Raw genomic sequence first — 26,117 nt, forward strand, 5'->3', positions numbered from 1 at the left:
GCTTTGTCTACTTGAGGTCTATTTAAACAGACTGCAGGTGCAAGGATGTGTTTAAATGTGTATGCGATTCGTTTCAGGTTTAACGAAACAAGATGACTCATTTATAGCCACAACTGCATTGATTTCGTGGCCCAATAAAACAATAAAGCGTGGGAGAGTTCACAATGTCTACCTGTAGTTCAAAAATATGATTTTTTTAAAAATATGAATAATCCATGGATAACAGACCAAACCCGTGAAACATAAACAGCGTGTCCCTGGAGGATAATGCATCTTCATATTGAACCTGAGTCAACTTTAAAGATTAATATGTGTAATTCCCTCTTTATGCTTTGTTGAGTCATTTACTTTATGTAACAATGTGAAGGCGTTTATGTCTTTTTTAAGTGCATACAAAAATATTTTTTTTGTAGATATTTAAATAGATATTTAAACAAAATAAGAATATTTTGGTCTAATTTAAAGTACGTCAAAGTTATCATGTTAGTTCAAAGCACACAGAAGCTATAGAAACATTTTTGGCTGAATGGTTTCATAAAAAACTTAAAAAAATAAAAAAGAAATTTGAGAAAAAAATAATTATTTGAAGTACCTTTGATTAAATGGTTCTTTGATTAACTTTTATGGCATCCCTTACAAAAATGAACAATGGTAAAAGTTTAGTTACCATGTTTTTGTATTTTATTTTATTTTATTTTTTGGTGTATTGTTTACTATTAGGAAAACCATGGTTTTACTACAGTAACCATGTTTTTTTGTTTTAACTACAACTATAAATAAAGGTATTGTTGTGAAGAATGTGTGTATAACATCACAATACAAGACAATAATAGTATGAAAAGTGTGATGGTAATCTTATAATGACAAAAAGTCAAAAAAAAAAAAAAAGATTCATAATGACTAATAAATGTTTGAAAATGCTCTTTACAACCAAAGTGCTCATGCAAAACCCTTTAAGCACTTGATAATCTGACACGTTTTCTAATAAATTATCATTTTTATCAGACTCTTAATGGATTCTTCCAAAAATGCTGTATTTCTGAATGGTCTTACACTGGGATTAATCAAATTTGAAGCGAAAATATTTCATGAATATTTAATGTAATATTTAATCATATGTAGAGGGAGCATCAAGTTAATCTTATTATTATTGAGAAAGGTAATGTTTAGTGGCTTTTGCATCGGTTTCAGCAGCAACTACATAAAGAAACTGCTTTTGTGGACCCAATTCCGGTAGACTTCCACATAGAGTCCTTTAACAGTAGTTTATTTCTGATAACAAGAGAAATAAATGACAAGTAAATACCTTTGTTCATACAGTTCATCATATCTGACGCGTATCAACTATTACACTGAGCTAACGTTACTTTGTAAAATTAATATATATGTATACAATTTTAGATATAGTACATGTCCCTGAATGCCCTGTTTGTTTGGGAGACAGATAGACAGTCATAATGTGTTTCCATTAAAGGAACACGCCGACTTTTGGGACTTTAGCTTATTCACCGTTTCCCCCAGATTTAGAAAACCCCATTCATATCCTTTATATCTCTGTGCGTGTCTGACACACATATAAATAGGAAAACGTTGGCGATATTTTGTCACTTATTGGGAGCAGTATGCTAGCTGGAGCCATTTACTTCCAGTCTTTGTGCTAAGCTAGCCTAGCGGTGGTAGCAGCAGTTACGGCAATCACGGAGATAAAAAAGCTATTTATGTACTTTTCTAACTCTGGGGGAAACGGTGAATAAGCTTAAGTCCCCAAAAGTCGGCATGTTCCTTTAAGAATCTTTATTAACATCCACAGAACATCTTTGTTTCATAAATGGTTCATAGTTTACAGATTATAACAAGGTATAAAAAGAGCGGTTCTTATTCAGGAACAACTTCTGATTTTAAAGGTTCTTCTATGACATTTCTGAGAGGTACCCACTAAATGAATGTTAATGTTTATTTTAGTAAAGGTGAAATTAATCATACTGAAGTCATTTTTAGTGCAGCAGCCGTGCAGTCTCATGAGACTCTCTGTGGTTATATTCAAATGATCTACTAGTACAAATGATGAACACACATGCACCGAAACCTAAAACTCCAGACCAACCAATGTCTCCGTTCTCAGTCAGGGTAAGTGCTTGTGTCGTATTTACAGATTTGCAAAACTTGTTAACATCTTAAAAATGATTTTCCTCTGGCACATACAGTACACTGTAAAAAAGTTGCTGTAATTATGGAGCTGGTTGCCAGTAACTTACTGTAGAAGATAAAGAGTGAAAATCTTTCATTTAACTTTGAACAAACTGCTGCTAGTAAATAACATAAATGTAAAATCTACAGTAAGTTACTGCCAACCAGCTGCGGGTAATACTGTAATTTCTACAGACATTTTTTACAGTGAGTGCTTTTTATGTTTGTTATCGATGAAATGTAGTAGTTGTTGTAAACTATTTATAAATGGCTGTGTGTATATCTATAGGCTATTACAAATATCACTTTTATCTTTGCTGTAAACAATAGACCATCCTTCCTGTATGAAGTATTCAGTGTAAATTCGCCTGTTTGTGTCATTCAGTGGGGCATTTAAACATAAATTCTGTGTTATTTTTAACCCAGCGTTTTAACCTGTGCTGGGTTGTTTTAACAAAATATGCTGGGTTGTTAACATATACATATATATAAACAGTTTCTGTTTGAACGCAGCATTTTTTAGAGTAAGGCCCCCCAACTTTTTTTCGGGCTGTATGTTAACAAACAAAAGAAATGAGACAAATGTACGTATGTTTTGAGAACCTTTAATCAAACTAATTAAATAATGACTTTAAATACATACAGGTTTTTTTCAGCAGTTAAGAAATGGCAAAAAGTTGCCCAGAGGGGAAGTATTTGGACTGGCTGGTGCGAGATTGTATGTCCTGCAGCTTGCGCTGTAATGACACAGATATTCCCACGCGCTGTTCAGAATACTGTGGTAAGTTACACTGTAAACTGTCTTATGCTTCCTAATTCCTGATATTTATCTATTAAATGTTGCGTTATTTAAATATGGCAGGTGTTATCGTGGGAACAAGAATTCATTAGGCACATACTGCGCACGTAAAAAAATATGGACGTAGTGTCCGTGACGTCACCCATTGGTTTGTGAAGATCGCTTTTGAAGCTCAAAGTAGGCGTTGCCTGCCGTCGCCATCTCGGCCGCGCGTCCCCGCGAATTACTCGCGGAAAACCGAAAATGGGTAAAGAGGCGGGACATGGGTGAAGCTGAGGTGAAACCACGCCCGCCTAGCGCGAGTCTAGTGACAGCAGTGGCTGTTCAACCGACACTCAAGCGGCCACGCCCTTAATTATGCAGAAGTGTAAGGCTTAATATAATCTAAACGGATGAGTTACAAAAAAATGCACCCCCTTACAGTTGTCATGAAGGGCTAAATTAGCTATGTAGACCAAAAACACTTTTTGTACCAGGCTGAAAACATATTATTTCTACTGTAAAGTTGGGCATTTTTTAACATGGGAGTCTATGGGAATTGATTCCCTTTTGGAGCCAGCCTCAAGCGGCCAGTCGATGAATTGCAGTTTAAGTCACTTCCGTGTTGGCTTCATTCGAGAGATCGGAAGGTTGCCCCTCGATTATTTCTCATACAGTACAGTGCTTAAAGGTGCAAGGTGGGACTTTTAGCGGCATCTAGCGGTGAGACTGTGAATTGCAACCAACAGCTCAGCCTCACAGCTCACAATTTCTTAAATTTCTTTAAATGCATAGTGAGGCTATCGTAGGCGCCACAGGACAAACACATCGTCTTCTGAGACAATGTAGTAACAAAACATGCTCTGTATAACAGTTTGTGAGCTACTATAGAAACATGACAACAACTTCCATGTAAAGGTAATAAAAACAATACAGTTCATTTTGTAAAATCTTTAAACACCACTGATAATATTGCAATTCTGTCAAGAGATCCCTTTAAAAGTGGCACAATGCACCTTTAATAAAAATTATTTAATGCATATTCCGTTTTGCGAGGTTTTTAATTCACTTTATTACTGAAGGATCTTTGATGTTTGTATTGGCAGTGGGCTGGAAATGCAAAGAGGTGTCTGGACAGTTTTATGACAGACTGCTGAAGAAGTGTTTGAAGTGCTCAGATCTGTGTGGCAGTCATCCGCCGCATTGCTCAGGGGTGTGCAAGAGTGAGTAAAACACATACAAGCAAGACACCATGTACAAACGTTTCTAAAATAGCAGAAAATACTGATTCCTGTTGTCTGAATTAGTAAATATCACCCATATATTACTAATAGGCTGGTTGCATAAACAATATTTGCTATATGGATGTGTTACCAGCTAACATTTTCTTTTTTGATTTGCTACTTTAACTATAATTTTAAAAATTATATTGCCATTATTTCCTGCCTTGTAGTCTGGGGTAGGTAATGATAAGGCATTAGTTTCTAATGTATATGTTCCTGTAGACCAATTGGTAGAGCATTGCATTAGCAATGCAAAGGGCATGGGTAAGATACTGAGGAAACAAACAAACTGATTATAAAAAATGCATTGAACGTACCACATGTCCCAAATAAACAAATGTTAACATGAGCAACAAACTATATGAAGAGTAACATATAAATGACATCAGGGTATCATCAGGTTGTAATATAATAATCCCCTTTGTCACATTTAAGTCTTTATATAATGTGCTGGAAGAGTGAGTAATGTGTTTGTCATGCAGGCACAAATGCAGTGGCCGTGTCACAGAGGCCTAACGGAGTGTCTGCAGTACAGTCGATCAGCACAAGAGGGCGCCCGACAGCTCGAGCAGAGTTTTACTCGGAGCTGCTGCTGTATTCACTGCTGGGTCTCTGTATAGTAGTGCTCACGTGCACACTGACTGCAGCCATACTGGTTCTCCTGAAGAGAGCAAAGGGACACCAGCAAGAGGACCAGAAGCAAAAAAGACATGGACAATCATCTGAAGGTGAATAATAATATACTCCATATCAAAAAAGTAAAACTTGATTTTCTTCACTTTGTATGTAATATACCATGCTATATACGCACTGTGAAAGGTGAAAGTTGGATCTACTTAAACAAATGACTTTAACTGGTAACACTTGAAGTTTTTTGAAGTTTTGTCATACACATTTTTTAACTTAAAGTGTTTATCCAACCTTAACTTTTTACATGCAGGATTACTTTTCCAGGATTTCCAGTATGAATTCTCAATATATATTGAATGTAGCTCAATTGGCATGGCAAGATTTATGCTGAAAAAATGTATAGCTTGAGTGGGCTGTTCATATTTATTTACATAAAAAATTGTTTCAACTTTTCTTAAAATTGTTGAGTTCATGCAATCTTAAAAATTTTAGTTGACATTACATTTTCACAGTCAACCAATATTTTTAAGTTGAACAAACTCAAAAGGCAACCAGGTAATTAAATATTTACTATAAAAAAGATTTTGTGGCTTAGTAAATTTAACTAAATAAAATGAGTAAATTCTATTATTCTTTTTTTAACCAAATTTTAGTAAAAATAACACAAAAAGGTGAGTAATTCTAAATGAACACATTGCTATAGTAAATTCAACTAAATTGTATCATGTAAAATTTGTATAAAGAAAATTAAATTAAGAATTACATTTTTGGTTGAAACTACTTGAATTATTTTAGTAAATACAACTAACTAAAAAGTGGATTAAAAATAATAGGCTGTATTTACTTAAAAATATAGTGCATCATTTTTGAATCCACTTTTTAAAGTAAATTTTACATGAATTTTACATTGCTTAAATTTCCATGTAAAACTTACTTTAAAAAGTGGATGCAAAAATGATGCACTGTATTTTTTTTTTTTAAATAAATCCAGCTAATTATTTTTTTCAGTGCAAATTTGAGTAAAAATAACACAAAAAATGTAATTCTAAATGAACAGTATTAAGTAAATTCAACTTAATTTTATTGTGTCAAATTTGTAAGAAGGAAATTAACTTAATAATTTTGTGTTGAAAGAGCTCATAATTTTTGCATCAATTTTTAAAGTAAGTTTTACATGGAATTTTAAGCAAATTTCAGCCTATTTTAAGCTTAATTTGCTTCAAATTCCATGTGAAACTTGTAAAACATGTAAAAAAGTGGATGCAAAAATGATGCACTATATTTTTTTTTTAGTAAATCCAGCGTATTATTATTATTATTTAAAATGTAAGTTGAACCAATAAAGTGAAATAAGAATTTTAATTAGTTTTCCTGGTCCAGAAACCAAAATGTTTATTTGTTTCATGGCTGCAAAAGTAAATGAACAAAGGAAGACCCTTTATGTCATTCGCATCATTTTTAATGCAAAATGACCTGTACAGTAATTAAAGCTAAACTATAGTATTATAGCTATTAACATGATAGTAACCACAAATGTACTATTGTCTCACCATACAGTAGCAACCATAACAATGAATCTTGCAGTAAAACTACAGTAATACAAATTATAGTCCAAAATAAATAAACCAGCCAAAATCCGTGTTAACAACACTTTTACTAAAATAAAACCATGTTTAATTTCATTAGGTGGTTTACAATACCAATTTTGCTGTAAATAGCAAAAAATGTGTCATTACGCTATAATGGAAGAAGAAAATGCATAAAAATACCACATTGCCATGTCCCACCTAAACTGATTTGCTGTATCAAAATACAAAACCTTTGGGAAAATTAACCATGGTTTTATTACAGTTAAAGTCTAGTCATGTTTTTGGGGTGGATTACTATAGTAAAACAATGGTAAATGATTTAACTGTGGTTACTGTAGTAAACACATACACTGCCAAAAAATAAATTAAATAAATAAAAGGTCTCAAGCTATCACTGGGGCAGGACCATTTAAAAAGGTCCTCATATGTATATACATTTGGTGCTATATGATCCATTTTTAACTATTGTGGTTGATTTAGTTAAGGTAATATTGTTTGTTTCAGATTCTCTGATGACTCGAGAAGATGATGTCTCTCAGGAGGGCAGTGTGAATCATGACAGACCGAGGGCGACAGAAACCTGTGCTTACTGCTTCTCTGACCACACGAGGGCGCCACACGTGCTTTACCAGCAGGCCGTACCTCAGCAGACACCACCCGCGTGTCATGACAGCCGTCACCATGACAACAGGCTGCTCCATCACCCGGCTAACGCTAATTATGACAAGACAAGATCCTTCCGAATTATATGTTCACCTACACAAACAAGCATGTGAATATTCATACCTGCCATTTAAATATCTGCGTGGGGAAGAAACAGAAAGTAGTTTGGTTGTCTATTAAAAACTGGTTGGTTGCAATAGTAAATATGTACTGCACATGTTTTTCCCTTTTTAATTCCTATGGAAAATCAAACTTAAATTAGTTTTAAGAAACTTTGCATTAAAGCACTGAACGCAAATGTTTTAATAGCCATGATCATTTTTTCCTGTATGCATTTCAAAACAATCTTTATTTAATTTGATTATTAATTCAATACAAAAAATTATGTACTGAATTAAACTAAACGCGTAATATCTGTTGCAGGCGTTCAGAGTATTGGACAGTTACAGTTTACATTTTAATCTGTTAGTTAACAGATGCCAAGCCCAAGACGTCTTGCTGACATCATCAGAGAATGATTGGCACAAGAGGGCGGAAGTACATTTTCTGATTTTGATTAAAGTTTATAAGGGCAAATAAATAAAAAAGGGAAAAAAACACCCACACGGATAAATTGTTCAGAATGAACACCACAACCACACCCAATATTTTATCGTATGATATTAGGCTTGTTTGGCCCCGTCTAAGGCCTGGTTTATAACCAGAGTTTTTCCTCCTGCGTTTCAAAAAAGTGCCCTCCACACATGCTCGGTTTAAGAGAAATCTCCGCCTACATTAAATGTCAAAAGCATGCCACACCAGCAGTCGGTAATATAACCCTAATCGTAAAGCCAGGTTGGCCAATCAGAAGCCTTATTCAGAAGCAAAAACCCTGGTTTTACTGTCTACACAACAACACTGCAACCGTCGTTTCTGGAAATCCTCACCTTGACAGGGGTTTTCCAAAATGTTCGGTTTCAGTGACCTAATACTGTGCTTCCGTGTGGACGAACGGCCGAACCGTGTAAAAAAAGTCACGGTTATAAAAATACCCGTCTGTGTGGACTCGGCCTAATATGGTGCACTTCATGTGGATTTTCGGTTTCGTGGCCTTAAATGGCGTGTGTTCGCTTAGTCTACGGGTCCGTAGGGTGTCCCATCTGTCATTTTTATGCTCCGAAGTGTGCTCATCAGCACCCCCGCACTGCTACAGGCTCAAGGGTGCAAAGGGGGCGCTGATGAGCACACTTCGGAGCGTAAAAATGACAGATGGGTCACCCTACAGACTCGTAGACTAAGCGAGAATGCGCAATGTAAGGCCATGAGACCGAAAGTCCACGAGACCGAAAGTCCACATGAAGTGCGCCATTCTGGACAGGGCCAAACAAGCCTATTAACATAAAAGGAAAATAATGGGCGTGGCTTGTGTTTTCCATGCTTTGATTGGATATAGAAAAGTACGCATTTCATTCATAAATGGATCTGGCATAAGACAATGACAGTTGGAGGGGGCGGAGTTAACGGATGCTCCCGCCCAAGCTGTCAAACTGACATCATCATGATCGGCACAAGAGGGAGGAAGTACATTTTCAGATTTTGATTGAGGGCAAATTAATTTTGTAAGGAATAATTGATGATGGGTTGTTAAATTATTCGAAAATAATGCACACCCACGGTAGTAAATAAGCTAATCTTATTTAAAATGATTAGGGTATTAATATTGCAAGTAGCCTACACTCATAAATAAAGGTACAAAAGTTGTCACACGGAGCAGTACCCTTTCAAAAGTACACCTTTGTACTTCAAGGTCAATATTAGTACCTCAGATACATATTTGCATTAAAGGTCCCATTCTTTCCGTGTTTTAAAGCTTTGATTGTGTTTACAGTGCTCAATATAACATGTGTTCATGGTTCACCTGTAAAAAAAGCGGTATTTTTCACACAAATGACTTATCTGTATAGCGCTGTTTTCACTGTCCTAAAAATGGGCTGATGTCTTCCTTGTTTTATGAAGTCCCTCCTTCAGAAATACCTATCGAGTTCTGATTGTGTAGCTTGTTTAGTGTGTTGTGATTCGATAGCAATTTAGCCTGCCGTTAGCTTAGCTGGCGACTGACGTATTCCTGTGGGCGGAGTTTAGTAAAAAACTGTTCTAGTGACGTCATTAAAGCAGAAAGTAGAGGGTTGTCCAGACAGGTGTCGTTCACTGTAGGCTTTGAATTCTGTTAAAGAAAATATATCGCTTGGCAGTGAACTTTGAGCTTATGCTATCATAGCAACATACACACTAACTAGGGTTTAAAAAATGGAATCAGGAGAAGCGTGACCTTTAAAAACGTTCAAAAGACTAAACAGCAAAATAATAATGTTAAAAACTAAAACCGAAATCACATTTTATCCTTAGAGTAAATGCAGATAGATTGGCACATTTGACATTGGGATTAAATCTTAAACACAGAATTCACCCTCTTGTGTTTCTCAAGACGTTATAAAAGAAAACAGGCAACACAGCACCATTTCCACTATTTTTTCCATTGATTTGTTTTACATACATTACATACATACATACTATACATAGATACATAATTAACATTTATAAAATCCTCCCCAAAGTCTTTTAGCATCCAGTTTGAACGGCATGCCAAGATTGAGTACTGATTCAGTACACACATACACACACACGCACGCACACGTTGACAACACCGACACACAGGTGCCCACATACCTGCATGCGCGCGCACACACGCTCAGGTAGTATGGATATGCATACGTGCGCACCTCCGCACTCGTGCACACAAACACGCGCATACACACACACACACGCACACGACTGGAGCAACATGTGGCTGAGAATAACACTGCTGAATCAAGCCATGGTGGCAACAGGCATCACATGAAAGGAAAGAAAAACGAGTCTTCATTCACAATGCATCCGAAAACATGACAAGCCTTCACAACCAAACCTGTAGCAACATATCGGCAACTGAAACATTTCATGTTCAACAAAAAGAGACCAAGATGCAACAAAGCTATACTTCGCACAGAAATACCTTCTTTCCGTTCATGACGAAGACTTACAGCACATATAAGAGAAGAAAACGGGGTGATGGGGATACAGGACATGTAAACAGGAAATGAATGACTTATAAAAATATATTTATATATATTTATGCATGTGTGTGTGATACATTTTCAGCCCTCGACCAAAAGAAAAACACATTGAAAAAATAAACGAGGGCAGGCAGAGTTTAAAACTCTTTTGAATGAAAAACAAAGTGCTGGACACTGACAGTATTTCCAAACTCAATTAACAAACAATACAGGATTATATTAAAGTTCATAATACCTCTTTTCTGTCTTTTGCATTCAGTACATCAATAATGCATACAAAGAAATAAAGGAATATTTTCCCTCATATACTTTTTGAAACATTTGGGGATGTGAAGCAAATACATGTTTCATTTTCATTATGAGAACTAAAAGAGAAAAATGAGATTGTGAACGCTCGCAAAAATTAAACCCTGTCATTATTTACATCCCCTCATGTTGTTCAAACCCACGACTTAATACTGTTTAACAAGATTTCTTTTTAATTGGTCAAAAAATTCTACTTTTGAAAAATGAAAGCCTAGGGCTGTCAAAAAATGTGGTCCATGCAACTAAAAAAATAAAATAAAACTTTATTCTGTGTGTTTATGAAAGCTCATGAGAGTAACAAATGTCGAAAAAACTACTAAAGTGAAAGATAATCAGTACATAACCTAAAGTTGGTCTTTTACACATAAAGCTATCATACAGTATATCATCACAACACTTGACTTGATATATATATAGTCATATAAACCACTTTCATGACATTTTATTGATGTTTATCATCATGTCTTTTTGGTCATGTTAAAGCTTTGACACAGTCTCGATTCACTTTATTTTAAAATGTACCTTGTGCATAACACAGAAGAAAGTCATGTGGGTTCATAACAACATGAGAATGAGTAAATAACTTTTTTTTTATGAGGGGTCATTACTATTCCTTTAAAACAGGGTGATGAGATGTCAGTCTGTCTCCTCTATCTGTAGTGAGAGGAAAGAGAACAGGTGGAGGGCTCTTCATCTCTAATGCCGCCTCCTCCTCCTCCTCTCTCTCTCCATCTGTCAAGTATGCTCCGGTTGCTCAGTGCAGATTGGTTTAGCCGTGTCATTTTTTTTTTCATTCTTATTTAGTCGTTTTGATTTTCTTTAGTTAGAAGGGCTGCGTGTTTCAACCCTCTTCTGTTCTTGCCAGCTCTCCTGGGATGAACAAGTGTCAGGCTGGGTGCTTTATGCTGCTTGCTTTGTTTCTGTTTTCCACCCCACCTTCACTCATATGATCTTCCCTTCACAGCGTTTAACTCGGACCACCTCCGGATCAGGGAATTATTCATATTCTAGGAACTGTTTATGGTAAAATAACAAGTACCTGCAAAGAAAAAAAAAGTTTTTAGGAACAATTGACACCTTATGTAAATGTAAAAAGAAACTGTATTTCTAGATTTTTTATTATAGTTCTCAATAAAAATATTCTTTAAAAAAAGCTATGTTTATGCTTAAGTACATAACCCCATAACTTTATGCACACGTGCATGATTGCATTATATATAATATGAGCCGAAAATCCAGCTACCGTATTTTCCGGACTACAAGTCACATTTTTTTTTCATAATTTGGCTGGTGCTGCGTCTTATAGTCAGGTGCGCCTTGTAAGTCAGTATGAATTAATTTTGACATTCATGAGGCAAGAGACAACATTACGGTCTAGAGCTGCGAGAGTCCCCTATATGCTGCACCAGTATTTATGTAATTCAATGAATTCAGTGATGTGGAATGACGAGTATGCGAACTTTACGCTAGTTGTCTTGTTCGGTTAATTCAGACTATTCAACCTTCCAGGTATTCTGTACGCTATTGTGTATCGTGTAAATAACTGTTAGTATTACGTAAACGTATGGAGACCTATTCAGCCTGATGTTCTGTCTGCTATTGTTTAGTTAATAACTTTCCAGATTAAATGTCTGTTCTTCGACTTGGACATAATTTTCTAAATAAATGCGATGTATAGTCCACTGTAACTTATACATGTTATTTCACTTTAATGACGTATTTTTTAATGATGCAACTTATACTCCAGAGCCACTTAATCCGGAAAATACGGTAGTAATTTTTTGCGATTTATTATTTCTACATAAAATCATCCTACATAAATGCAAAGAAAATATAACATTGATATCTTTAATATTGAGGTCAAGGTAAAGATTGAAATTAATATGAAATCAATGATTAAAATCAAACTTTGATTCTCTTATCATTAGATGATGAGACTTCAGCCTAGACTTCACTGACAGAGTCACAAATATGAAACCAAGAGCCACAGTGTTTACACTTTTCAAGAAAATCGAACTACAGATAACTTAGTTAGAGCAGAGGTCTAAACAGATACAAACTGTTAACATGCTACATAACATTATATATTTACTGAATTGATTTTAACGGGGAACCTTTATTTCATTTTGTGTTAAATGGCTAATTTAATTTTTCCAAAAAAATGATTTTAAATTCAAAGGATATTTGCAGGACCCCCAGTCATTTCACCATGGACCCCCTGTTGAAGACCTATGATTTAGAGCACCATAGACTGTAAAAAATATGGACGTAGTGTCCGTGACGTCACCCTTAGGTTTGTGAAGAGCATTTTTGAAGCTTAAAGTAGGCGGTGCCTGCCGTCGCCATCTTGGCCGCGCGTCACCGCACATCACTCGCGGATAAACAAAAAAGGGTAAAGAGGCGGGACGTGGGTGAAGCTGAGGTGACTGGTTGCTAAACAACAAACGCCCGCCTAGCTGGACTCTAGTGACAGCAGTGGCAGTTCACCCGTCACTCAAATGTGGCCACGCCCTTAATTATGCAGAACTTTAAAGCTTAATATAATTTTAACGGATGAGTTACAAAAAAATTCACCCCCCTCACAGTTGTCATGAAGGGCAAAATTAGCTATACAGATCAAAATAAATGTTTGTACCAGACTGTAAACACATTATTTTCTACTGTAAAGTTGGCCATTTTAACATGGAGGTCTATGGGAATTGACTCTCTTTTGGATCCAGCCATTGGGGGGGGGGATGGGGGGGGTTAAAGCTATTTCATGCATTCTTACTTATTAATAGTGTTTAAGAGTTAAATTCCTCATGCTAAATTTAGGCAAAGTGTCAAAAAAGCAGTTGGACGTATGACTGAGTATTTCTGTGCCGAATGCACTTCGCCAGGATCTGTCCAAGTTTCTGAAAGTTTTTCAGACATAAAATATTCATACGTTCAATGTTGCTTTATTTCTTTTATGGGCAATTTCAGTGCATGAAGTACAGTGGAAGTCCTTATATGGGCATTTTAACCGGAATAGCGCATACACACACACTAACCAAGAGCTTACACGAAATCAAAGTGTTGTTGTCTGTGAGGGAAATTTAGTTTTCAGTTTAGCTTTCCAAAAAACCCAGCATTATAAAAAACAATGCACATAGTTTGTTAATTTGGGCTAGCAGCAGAGTTGTCCGCGTGTGTTTGTTTAACGGTGGATTTTGTTAAAATGGGGCGGCCCCAAACGGGTCATCATGAGTTGTAGGCAGTAAAAATGCATCAAATGTCTTTGCGTGAGTGCATAAAATGTAAATATCATGAACATGTAGTGAATCATAAGTTATCCAGAGATAGTGAGATAATGTTTTTTGTGTCTTGGTTGCTTGTGACTTGCGGTACGCCTCCAGGAGCTCGAGTTTATTCGGAAAATAGCGTACAGCTGTCTTTAATAAATCTGATAACACTAAAGACTCTTTGAATATGTAAAGGATGTAATACTGTACTCAAGATTAACATGAGATAAGCAGGAACAACTCATATGAATGTTATTGCATTTAATAAGAAAAATATTAAACCATGTTAGAGCAAGGTCGGTGTGACCCGTTACTTTTAGGGGCGACTGTATGTATGGATATAAAAGGCTGAAGACTGACCCCTCACTGTCCAGAACGTCTTTAATGCTGGCCTTAGTGATGATGGCATCATCACATTTAAACCACTGGTCCTTGTGCTGACGGATAAATGTGGTGTAATGGCCGCTCTCCAACGTGCCCTGATGATTCACCACTGCGAAGAGAGAATACCTGCATGAGAGAGAGAGAGAGAGAGAGAGAAAAAGAGAGCGAGAGAGGTTACAACAGAATTTATACCCATTAATACAGCAGTGTGAGCTCATACAAAGTGAACAAATAGAAGATGTTTTCAGGTCTATAACCTCATTTGCGTATATATACACACTTCCACTTACTTGTTATCATTGTTTAATGAATCTACTGGCTGCTGGTATTGTCCATTCATTCGGCTCTCTTTACTGCAGGAGAAAAACATCAATATTAGCACTCAGTTAAGCTGTGAAGTCACTCGAATCCTTTTCTAGACCTTTCGAGAACCTTCTAGAACTTGCTCGCTCCACAAACACTGGCTGCGTCTCTAAACCTAATGAGCTGGCTTGTTGTCTGCTGTGTACGTAAGCTGATGTTTTTATCTAAATAGAATCTCAGAGGTGAATGCATCAAAGTCACTACCTGATAATAGCATCTCACCAAAGCTGACACATGCAAACAACATTATCCATATAAATCCTGAGTTTTGTGATTCAACTATAAGTTTTATCTTCTATACACAAGCATGTTTAAATTAAAATGCAGTATTTTGGCAAGGCACCATCACTTTTGTTTTCAACATCTTGAGATCGTTTGGGTGGCGGAGCCATGAAATCTAAAAATTCTTCCTTACAAGTACGCAGGTTCATTCATATCAGACTTATCCAAATCAACAAAATTAATTACACAAAGGTGACAACAGGTAACATGCTAGTTTGTGAATACACACAGCATAAGGATGCAAAACATTCAGACAATGGAGCAACGTACACAGCTAACCCTTCCCTTTTAAAGCGCATAGAGAAGCTACGGTAGCTCTAACAGGACAAACAAGTCATCGACAAAACCGGGGGGCAACATTCTGATATCTCTGATGAAGCCAATAATGAAGTGACTTAAACTGCAATTCATCGACTGGCCACTAGAGTCTGGCTCCAACAGGAAGTCAATTCCCATAGACCCTCATGTTAAAATGCCCAACTTTACAGCAGAAAATAATGTGTTTACAGCCTGGTACAAAATAGTTTTTGGTCTATATAGCTCATTTTGCCGTTCTTGAAAACTGTGAGGGGGTGAATTTTTTTGTAACTCATTCGTTATTAAATTTTATTAAGCCTGGAGCTTAATATAACCTTAAAGGAACAGTATGTAGGATTGTGGCCAAAACTGGTACTGCAATCACAAAACTTGTGGCTTAAAACTGGTACTGCAATCACACAACTGGTGGCCAATACACAACATGACAACATAAACATCAGTTGAGGGCTGAAACTCCACTTTTTAAATGACAATATCCTGGCTGGATCACTGTTGTCAGTGATATAAGTATTTGAAATGAAAATGATTTCTTAATGTCTAGTGACATATCAGGGCCATTTTAAGAGTAATTGATATAAATTTCTTACATACTGTTCCTTTAAGCTGTCGTGCTAGGTGGGCACGGTTTCAGCAACCAGCCACCCCAGCTTCACCCAAGTCCCGCCTCTTTACCCATTTTCGAACTTCTGTGAGTGATGTGAGGTGACGAACTGCCAAGATGGCGATGGCAGGCTCTGCCAGCCATTGACTTTAAAAAGCTATGGGTGATGTCATGGACACTATGTCCATATTTTTTACGGTCTATGGACAAAATGCTCTTTATAGAACAGTTTGTTAGTTTATGGCTAGTGTAGAAACATGATGGCAACTTCCATGTAAGGAGACCCATGGTGTATGGAGATAAAATATATTATATATTGTATATATTATATTGGATTTCTGTCATGAAATCCTTCTAAAAGTTACACACTGTACCTTTAGGTCAGTTAAGGTGCAACATTATCTATGAAATCATACGCAAATGCATTTCCAAATATACCACGATGACCTGTACTAAAGATAATGATTTTTGCTGGCGTCATCTTGGATAACAAATGTCAAATAGCGATGACAGCAATGATGACAGCAAACATGAGTACCAGTCATACCTGGAGGCCATGAAGGGTGTCATGTCCAGCTCCAGAGGAAATGACACATAGGTGGTGATCTTTCGTCGGAGCTTTGCAGAATGCTCAAACCGCTGGAAACGAACAAAATAAAGCAATTGAACAGGGGTGACAGAGAATCCCTGGGATGCACTTATACATTTTAGTAACATGTCTTCATACCAAACAAGCATATTATAGCTTTAAAGGCGGAGTCCACAATGTTTGAAAAACGCTTTGGAAAAGGAGACGGGCCGACTACCAAAACACACTTATAGCCAATCAGCAGTAAGGAGTGTGTCTACTAACCGTCATCGTTGCCTGGGTTGCGTACGTGTGGGGCGGGTCTATCAATAGAAAGTCCAGATTCTATTGGGGTAGGGGCATGTATGTTTAGGTGATTTCAAATATCAACATTGGCTTTCAAACATCGTGGACTCCGCCTTTAAATGGCTTTTTTTTCAAACGGAGCACAGACACCCATGTGAAAGTGGTGCCATCTTGTGGACACTGCATACATTGTGTGCACATATCACTGTATTTTGCTTATGGTGTCAATTACGTCACACCAACTTTTTAAGCTTGTGGATGTAAAAACTGTGACGTAATTCCAACGCAAATGCATATCCGTTAACACAAAAATACAATTTATGCCAAATTTCTAATTTAAAAGCGCAGTACAATTCCCATTGAATTTTCTCCATCTTATGAAGAAAACTTCCATCTTTTATTCTCAATAGCAAATAGAAAATTGCTATTTCACTTAGAATTGAAGTGCACGTTAGGGGTGGCACGGTTCATGAAAAAAATCCGAACCGTTCGGTTCGCTTGTCTCGGTTCGGAGCGCGTGTGTGCCGTACGGTTCAACGGTTCATGGCATGCGCAATGTAACCTCATGCCCTGTATGTGACCCCAGATAGCGTGTTTCCCTTTCGCGAATAGCGCGAAAGAAGAGGTGACTGGTGTGGAGAGTGAGTGCTGCCGGTCATGTTACATGTAGAAATGGCAAGAGGGAGAGAAATGGAATGCAATGCAATGTCTTCGCTCTTGCAGTATCAAAATCTCACCTGGCTTTCCTCAGGGATGTTCCCAATAATGTGCTTAAAGTCAAATTCAGTTTGTGCATGATTACATGATATAACTTTTTTAATACTGTATCCTAAATTATGGATATTTAATACATTAATAAGATAATAAATTTCTGGAGTGTTAAAAATTAAAAGAAAAAATAACAACAAGAACCGTACTGAACCGAGAACCGTGACCATAGAACCGTGATACGAACCGAACCGAGGGTTTTGTGAACCGTGCCACCACTAACGTTGACTTGTTCAGACACCTGTCAATTGGTGTTGGGGTTCTACTATGGGCATATTTACATTTGGAAGGGATGTCATTCACAGTCGAGCACATACAGTGGCAAGAAAAAGTATGTGAACCTTTTGAATAAATTTGTCATAAAATGTGATCTGATCTTCATCTTAGTCAAGGGTATTGACAAAAATAATGACAAAATAATCTGATCCTTCATGTCACACACTCATTCAACATTCAAAATGGCAGTGGAAAAAGTAAGTGAACCCTTAGAATTAATAACTGGTTGACTGGCAGTAATAACCTCAACCAGGTGCTTCTTGTAGCTGTGGATCAGACCTGCACATCATTGAGGAGGAATTTTATCCCATTCTTTTTGGCAGAACTGCTTTAGCTCTGTCATATATTTATGTGTATGGCCCTCTTCAAGTCAATCCATAGCATCTCCATTTGGTTGAGGTCTGGGCTCTGATTTGGTCACTCCAAAAGGTGGATTTGTTTTTCTGAAGCCATTCTGTTGTGGACTTGCTTCTATGTTTTGGTTCATTGTCCTGTTGCATCACCCACCATCAACACAGTTTCAGCTGACGTACAGACATTTTCACACTATCCTGAAAAATTGTCTGATATATTTGGGAATTTATCTCCGCCTCATTGATGGCCAGGCCCTGATGCAACAAAGCAGGCCCAAATCATGACGTTTCCCCCACCATATTTTACAGTTAGATGATGCTTTCATGATGATATGCCGTGCCCTTTCTAAGCCAGATGTAGCGCTGTGTTTTTTTTTCAAATACTTAATTCTAGTTTCATCAGTCCACAAAATATTTTGCCAATACCGCTGTGGAGTGTCAATACGCCCTTTTGCAAATTTCAGGCGTGCAGCAATGTTCTTTTTAGTGAGCTATTGATTCTTTCGTGGTGTCCTGCCGTGGATCCACTGCTTCTTCAGTGTTTTATGTATTGTAGCCTCATGAACAGAGATGTTAGTGAGTTCATATGATGCCTTCAAATCTTTGGCTGTCATTTGGGGATTGTTTCTGTACCTCATTGATGAGTCTTTATTGTGCTCTTGGTGTCATTTTGACTGGGCGCACACTTTTTGTTAGAGTAGCAACAGTCCCAAAGCATCTCCATTTGTAGATTGTTTGCCTGTAGACTGGTGAATTTCTAAAGTCTTTGAAATAACTTTCTAACCCTTTCCAGCTTTATGTAAAGCTTAATCGTGGCTCTTCTGAAAGGTCTTTTTGGCGAAGCATGGCTCACATAAGCGTGGTCTTCTTGGGCAAAGCAAACTCCAAACGTTTGAGAGGTTTTTATCAAAGTAGCTGTAGTCCACATTTACAAATGTATTATCTTAACAAGACTCTAGGGGGTGGTTTCCCGCACAGGGATTAGCTTAAGCCAGGACTAGGCCTTAGTTTAATGAGGAAATAACTAGTTTGAACAAACATGCCTTATTAAAAACAATACTTGTGTGCATTTTGAGGGAAACAAAAGGCACTGATGTATTTTAAAATATGTTCAGTGCAAGTTGTTTTCCATATGGACAGCTCTTATATTTATTTTAGTCTAGGACTAGTCTTATCCCTGTCCGGGAAATAGCCCCTACAGGTAGGTGTGCTAAAACCTGACTCCAACTAGCTTTTTTGAGGTTAATAACTCAAGGGTTCACATAGTTTCTCCACAAGCACTATGAGGTTTTTGGGTTGATCTCAATAAAGATATGAAAGTTCAGAATTTTGTGGTGTTATTATTTTTAGACACATTATGTTTGTCAACACCCTTGACTTGAAGATCAGATTACATTTTATGACAAATTTATTCAGAAAACCACTAAATTCCAAAAGGTTCACATACTTTTTCTTGCCACTGTAAGATACATTGTATCCTGCCATTGTATTATGTGAAAATTAATCCAATAGCAAGATACAGCTGTTGCTACTTCTGTTGCGAATAGGGGTCCCCAAGGCTTTGTTTTCACAGAAAAGTTTGCTTTTACTTCTTAGCTTTTATCAGCTTTAGTGTCATGTGCACTCCCTTTCTTGTCCTTTTTGGAGTTCACATAAACAACCGTGACTTACATTGATTAACATCAGACAGGTATTACTGAAACCATATCAGTTGAGAAAGGTCTATAATGGTGACAAAACTGATCCAGGTATCAGATCTATACACCACCATTGTAAAGTAAAGTTTTGCTTGCAGGTCTGTTGGGGCATTATCAATTTTGAGACCCATTGGCCCTTACCAATACAGCAAAACAATGCTGGTCGTTTTTAATATTGATTAGATGTTCCCTTCCTTTCCAAGTAAGCGATTCTTGGCCAGGACAAGCTGCAAAGTGGACCCGATTTTATGCTGATTGTCAAAACTCTGGCTAAGCGAAGCTAATGACTACCTAACAAGCAAAGAACTAAATAAACAACACATGATGCACTTTGATACGCAACGCTTACAAAGACACAAGCACTTACTTTAAGGTGGAAGCATGCCACTATAGGAAGTCTCTTCATTGTTAGTTGCTTGGTGGACTCTTGGTAACTATGACAACCACTGCATTTGATCTTGGCACTACTTCCTAAATGTTCAGGTCGGGTGAACCTGCAATGCAGAAGCTTGTGTCAGTGACAGCCGGTGGGATATGGAGATACTGTAGTGAGATTTACGCGTGCGTACCTTCGTAAGCAGTCTGTGAGTGTGGTTGCTCCGGTGGGATGGCTGTCTCCATTCACAACGCTACCATCACTGCCCGGACTGAGGGGCCAGAAGGGGGTGGAAGAACCAGGAAGGTCCAAACTAATGTCCCAGAAAGGGTCTATTGTCGTGGACACTCCACTGTGGATAAAGAGACGAAAAGAGGGAAATATTTGCAAGGAGAAACTAAACAAAAACAAAACTGTGATGTAAAGGACGACTTTGCACTTAAAGGGGTCATATTTAAAAGGGGTCATATTTAAAAACTTTCCATGCATTATTGTGCCACCTTTCTAAAACACGGTGATTTTACAAAGCTCATCATTCTGAAAAGCACGGTGTGACCTGATTGGCTAGCAATCCAGTGCATCGTGCCTGGCCGAATACCTCAAGCGTGTGATGGATATGTTACGCCCCTTACCAGATTTGTTGAATTTCAGCTTCCAAAACACAGCGTCTCCACAACATAATAAAAGTAAATCCTTTTTTTTGCGTATGCATTTGGGCCGTGTTACGCAAATCTTAACCAACACAGTGATGTAGATATGTGGAGGCATGATTGAATGAGGCATTTTAGGAAGGCGTGGATGAGACTTTACAAATCTTCTATATACACGAACAGCTTTTGATACTCCAGTAACAAAAGAAAACATGAAATCACATCATATGACCCTTTTAAATTATTAGGACACAGCAGAACTTAACACAGTAACATGGAGATAAGCTCAGCTAGAATGTATGTGTGGACTGCAATACCTTTATTTACAACAAGGTGGTGCTAATAAGCATAAATGACGAAGTCTTGCAAACTGGATCTTTACCAGGGATGGGCATTTTTCAGAATAATTGAGCTCATTAAAACTATTATACCATGGGTTTGTTAAATGCTTTATTTTGATTGGCTGAGAAATGTTCCATGGGTGTTGATTATTTTTCTGTAAACCACACACCTTACCTTTTAAATGTCTTTAAAATAGGCATCGGAGCAATTTTTGTGGTAACCGTGGTATAAGAGGAATAATTTACCCCGCTTTGCGTCGTGCCGCATTACCATCTTGGGTATGTATTATTTTCGAATAATTCAATAGCCCATCGTCAATTATTCCTTACTTATTCAATTATTTGTTTATTTAAAATGATGTGCAAGGCCATTTTTTTTTAACATTTTTATGTAATGTTTTTTATTTTGTCACAATTTCACAAAAAGCTTATAATTATGAAAAATCTACTTCTATTCTGCATGTGTTTTTAGGTTAAAAACCATTGTTAAAGGAACACGCCCACATTTTGGGACCACCTTTTCCCCTAGAGTTAGGACGGTTTCACATTTGGTGCGATTGCCTGGTTGCTCCCCCCTCCCCATGCCACCCATGGACTGTGTTCACATATTATTTTTGCACCCGAACCGCGGTACGCTTGCATCATCAAGCTGCAGCCGGCGCGTACTCTTGTTGCTTGGCAACCGCTGTAAACGATAAGACGACATGCGTGATTGACGAACTGCAAGCAGAGAGATGATTTCTGAATGCCTCCGCAAAAATTGACGTCGGCGGACAGCCCGTTGTCGTCAAAATGACATAAGTATATTTGTGGCAGACAGATGCAAGTGCGCTTCTGTATTATTTCTTTGAAAACAAAACCAAAGGCTTAAAAAAATAAGAAGCATTCTATGCATTTTGTTGTAAAGGTAAGTGCACACACACACACACACACACACACACACACACACACACACACACACACACACACGTCTGTTATCTTAGTGGGGACATTCCACATAATACGTAATTAACAGCGGTTCACTTCCGCAATTTGCTACGATTGCGCTCACATTAGCAGCAAACCGTTCTGGAGTTCACATGAACCGGACCCCAGACCACCCTTTTTAAGCGGACTCGAGTACGTTTCACGGGTGCGCACCCAAGTTCAGAAGACAGCGTTCACATCATCCAAAGGTACCGAACTCTGACGTCAATTAAACCCAGGTGCGCACCAAAAGTGCTAATGTGAAAACCCCCTTAGATAAGTCCATACATACCTTTTTCATCCCAGCGCGTGCCGTAACTCTGGGAGCGAGCAAATCACTCCACCCAAGTAGCAGTGCTTTGCCTTCTGAGAATATAGTTCCCTGTACGTATTCGTTAAAAGATGGCTCTGTCTCTTATGAGCTTGTTATTTGTAAACGGCGTGACTATACAAATCACAACACATAAATAGGAAAATGTTCCAGTATGCTAGCTGAAGCCATTTACTTACAGTCTTTGTGCTAAGCTAAGCTAGCAGTGGGTGTGTCAGACAGAGTTACGGCACACAAGGAGATGAGAAAGGTATGTATGGACTTATCTAACTCTGGGGGATACGGTGAATAAGCTAAATTCCCAAAATGTGTGCGTGTTCCTTTAAACAATTCTTAAAATTCATCTTTAAAAAATACAGAAAAATGGCTTTTAAACCCACGTGGATCAAACGAGAAAACATAACAGACTGTACAGTGGGCATATGGTATCTTCTTTAGTTTTACACGTTTTTGCTACGAAAAATTCATATTTACCTGCTCCGCTTAGAATCTGTTTCTTATTTTGTTAACAATAAATGTAAAGAAGTAAAAAAGCATTGAATGAGCATGTGTGTAATAAAATCCTATAATGCACGGCAAGCCGTTGTCCATATTTATTCCTTGTGTATATATATATATATATGCAGTGGTATACGTATATATAACCTTGCGGTGACACATTAAAAAAATCCTAGTGAGTTGTCTACATAGGTAGCATATTTTGAAGCACCGGTCATGCTTAAAGGGATAGTTCACCCAAAATGAATCATCATGTCATCATTTAAGTTCTTTATTCTGTTGAATACAAAAGAAGATATTTTGATCAATTACGGCAACCACACAGCTTTCATAGTATTTTAAAGGAAGGGAGTGATTACGCTTCTCCTAAGACGCCACCTTGTAACTTTTAAGGTAGGAATGTATGCATTAATTATGGTGACACAATCCAATAATGCATTTGCTGTCAATGCATATTTCAGCGGTAAAAATACCCTTAATTCATTCAACTACCAAAATATGTCTAATAATGTACTCTTTGTGACCAAGTTAATGTGAAAATCCAACTAAAGCCATGTGTGATGATTTACTGCTTAAAGACACATAAAACCATCATATATAATATAAAAAACATTCTGTAAAAATATAACCTTGATATATTTAATATTGATGAAATAAGGTCATGTCATAATTGAATCAATGTAAAATCAATTATTAAAATCAACATTAATGCTCAGTCTAGCAATTTGATTATGACACTTAGCGTGTGTGTGTTATAATGCTTTTTAGTATATCACAACATTAGCTTAGCAACATGCTAATGACAACTTCAAATTAAATCTTGTTCAAGTGTAATCTTTGGTGCACTTTGTGTAAGGAGCACCATTTGAATAATAGGCAATGTCCCACAGCATCCCAAATTGGTCACTTGTTAAGGCTTCATTACAGTCAGGATGTTGCCTTTAAAGGTGACTAAAAGTATGCCTACTTACACACACAGAAAGGGTAAGCTGGTCAAGGACAAATTGGTCAAGTTTCATAGATATAAAACATTAGAAGATTAAACACAAACACTGTGACTGATCTTACTGGCACACTTGGCAGGTCACGTCCGACTGCAGGCCTCCTGTGAAGATTTGGTCAATGATGCAGTTGCAGTGGTTTGGGTTGTTGGCTTTTTTCCCATTGTCATCTCCTTAGTGGACATGCGAGCAGCATATGAACCCACACCGAGAAAGAGAGAGAGAGAGAGAGAAAGCGCAAAAGGTCTGATTAGAAAGCAAATCTCGGATTGCTGCAGAAACGCCCCTCCCTTTTCGTTTCACGGTCCAGGACTGAGGAAGGGAAAAGGGAATGTAGAGTGAGATGTGTCTACAAACTCTACATCTACAACCTCCCCCTCATTTCCTGTTTTGCTGCGATTCGATTCATTTAGCAGCTCGCTTTACCTCCTCGATTCGTCTTCTGTATGTTCGCTCCAGTCTCCCACCCACTCTCTGACCCTGACACAAGTACAGCATGTTCAGTTCTGACTCGCTTTCAACCTCATCGGTGTGCTCGCAGTGTACGAGTTGAATCAATCTTTTATTAAAGGCTTACAGAATACAAAATGTTCTAATAGCCTTTAAAGTGACGAGTTGACAGATGTTAACTTAAGTCTGTGCATCGTGTATTGTATTGTTTGTATACCATTGACACACAACGGGTACAGCATTGCGTTAGCACAAGGTCATGTGTTTGATCCCCTGAGATTACACATAACAATGAATTAAACCTTGTAATGAGCTTTAATTAAAGGTGCACTGTGTCGATTTTAGCGGCATCTAGAGGTGAGGCTGCAAATTGCAACCAACGGCTCAATACACCACTCATTCCCTCCTTGCAGTGCTGTGTGATTCCCTAGAGCAGTGTTTCTCAAACTTTTTCAGCCCAAGGACCACTTTATCTTCCATTTTTTTCTGAGGACCACCTAACAGAATCCCACTCTAACACTCCCCCAAAAAACAACAAAATAGGAAGGATAAGCTAAGTTTAAGTTTAATATGCAAACTGTTTCAAGTCAAAAACTAATTTTTTTAAAAACAAATGCAATGCTATGTTCAGAAATTATTATATATTATAATATTATATGAATTTTATTTCATTTGAAAAATTAAATGTGAAATGAGTTGCAGCTTAATATGAAAAACAAACTACACATGTGAATAAAAATGCAATTAAACATACTATAACAGCATAGGTCCCACTTAATGTCATTTCAAAGAGCCATTAGTTTAAAACTGAGGTGGTGGGTATATGAAGTCTATGGTTGTAACTATGGTAACCACAAAATACTGAAAAAAAATGTTCCCCTTAATGTCCAAAATTACTGAAATTACAGGGATTTTACACATGAAACAAAACCTAGTACATAATAGATCTGTGGATTTTAGCTGCTTTCAGTTGACGCTTGATCTTTTATGTTGACTCCTCTTTGGTTTAGCCACCGATCCATTTTTACATTATTAAAACAGAAAGGCAAGAACTGATATCACAGTTTCACAAGTGCATTAAAAATCTACATAAATAAGTGAAATTGTATAAACACTTGCCTAGTTTAGGTCATCTTTTGGCGGACCACTAGGGGGGTTTGGCGGACCACTAGTGGTCCGCGGACCACACTTTGAGAATTACTGCCCTAGAGGGAACATGACGCTGCGCCTCTCAGTGGTTGTGCGACAGGTTTAAGGCTACGTTTACATTCGTGTCTAATGTAACTTTTGATCTTTGTATGTGTTATTATGAAAGTGACGTGATCGTGCAGTTAAATTTGGGATTTTATCATATTGCAGCTGTCTACATACGCAACAGGAAAACTATTATTAGAGCAATCGGCAACAACTGTTCAGGGTTCCCACACCTTAGTTAACTTCAAATTCAAGGACTTTCCAGGTCCAATACCCTTAAACCCTCAAGGACTTAATGAGGAGACACATTTCAAGTGATTTCATTGCGTTACCTTGTAATGCTGCGTTTACACCAGCCGCGGTAGAGGTGGCAAGCGCAGGCGATTTACATGTTAAGTCAACGCAAAGACGCAGCAGTACGGTACGTCCAGCGCATTCCGCGCGAATTGAGTGTTGCCGCAGGAAACGCACGAGTTGAAAAATCTGAACTTCGGCGGATTTTCGCGCAGCGTTAACCAATCAGGACCTTGCTGTAGTAGTGACGTGATTACAGAAAGCGAGCAGAGTCTCGGCAGAGTCGCAGAAATCACTCCCATGACGCGG

The 26,117-nt window shown here is 37.6% G+C and overlaps 2 protein-coding genes and 1 long non-coding RNA gene across 4 annotated transcripts in view; 2 read left to right on the top strand and 1 right to left on the bottom strand.

The window, feature by feature from the left end:
• Window positions 1-26,117, top strand: part of LOC141363678 (uncharacterized) — a 416,667-nt gene that overhangs the window by 325,043 nt on the left and 65,507 nt on the right. The window lies entirely within an intron of this gene.
• On the top strand, window positions 1,794-7,431 carry LOC129420933 (tumor necrosis factor receptor superfamily member 13B). Its single transcript, XM_055176109.2, has 5 exons — window positions 1,794-2,127; window positions 2,833-2,968; window positions 4,072-4,188; window positions 4,731-4,976; window positions 6,972-7,431. The coding sequence occupies exons 2-5, from the start codon at window positions 2,854-2,856 to the stop codon at window positions 7,241-7,243; spliced, it is 750 nt and encodes a 249-aa protein (XP_055032084.2). The 5' UTR covers window positions 1,794-2,127; window positions 2,833-2,853; the 3' UTR covers window positions 7,244-7,431.
• Window positions 9,625-26,117, bottom strand: part of usp22 (ubiquitin specific peptidase 22) — a 59,379-nt gene continuing 42,886 nt past the window's right edge. The window contains exons 7-13 of one of the 2 annotated variants that reach the window (XM_055176174.2): window positions 23,938-24,043; window positions 20,277-20,435; window positions 20,075-20,201; window positions 16,287-16,378; window positions 14,466-14,528; window positions 14,152-14,301; window positions 9,625-11,567 (exon numbers count right to left, since the gene is read on the bottom strand). In XM_055176174.2, the coding sequence (XP_055032149.1) occupies window positions 11,525-11,567; window positions 14,152-14,301; window positions 14,466-14,528; window positions 16,287-16,378; window positions 20,075-20,201; window positions 20,277-20,435; window positions 23,938-24,043 (740 nt within the window). In that variant the 3' untranslated portion in view covers window positions 9,625-11,524. The remainder of the gene's footprint in view (window positions 11,568-14,151; window positions 14,302-14,465; window positions 14,529-16,286; window positions 16,379-20,074; window positions 20,202-20,276; window positions 20,436-23,937; window positions 24,044-26,117) is intronic. The other variant, XM_055176175.2, reaches the window with a different exon arrangement.

This window comes from Misgurnus anguillicaudatus, chromosome 4, assembly GCF_027580225.2.
Source record: "Misgurnus anguillicaudatus chromosome 4, ASM2758022v2, whole genome shotgun sequence".
Taxonomy (NCBI): Eukaryota; Metazoa; Chordata; class Actinopteri; order Cypriniformes; family Cobitidae; genus Misgurnus; species Misgurnus anguillicaudatus.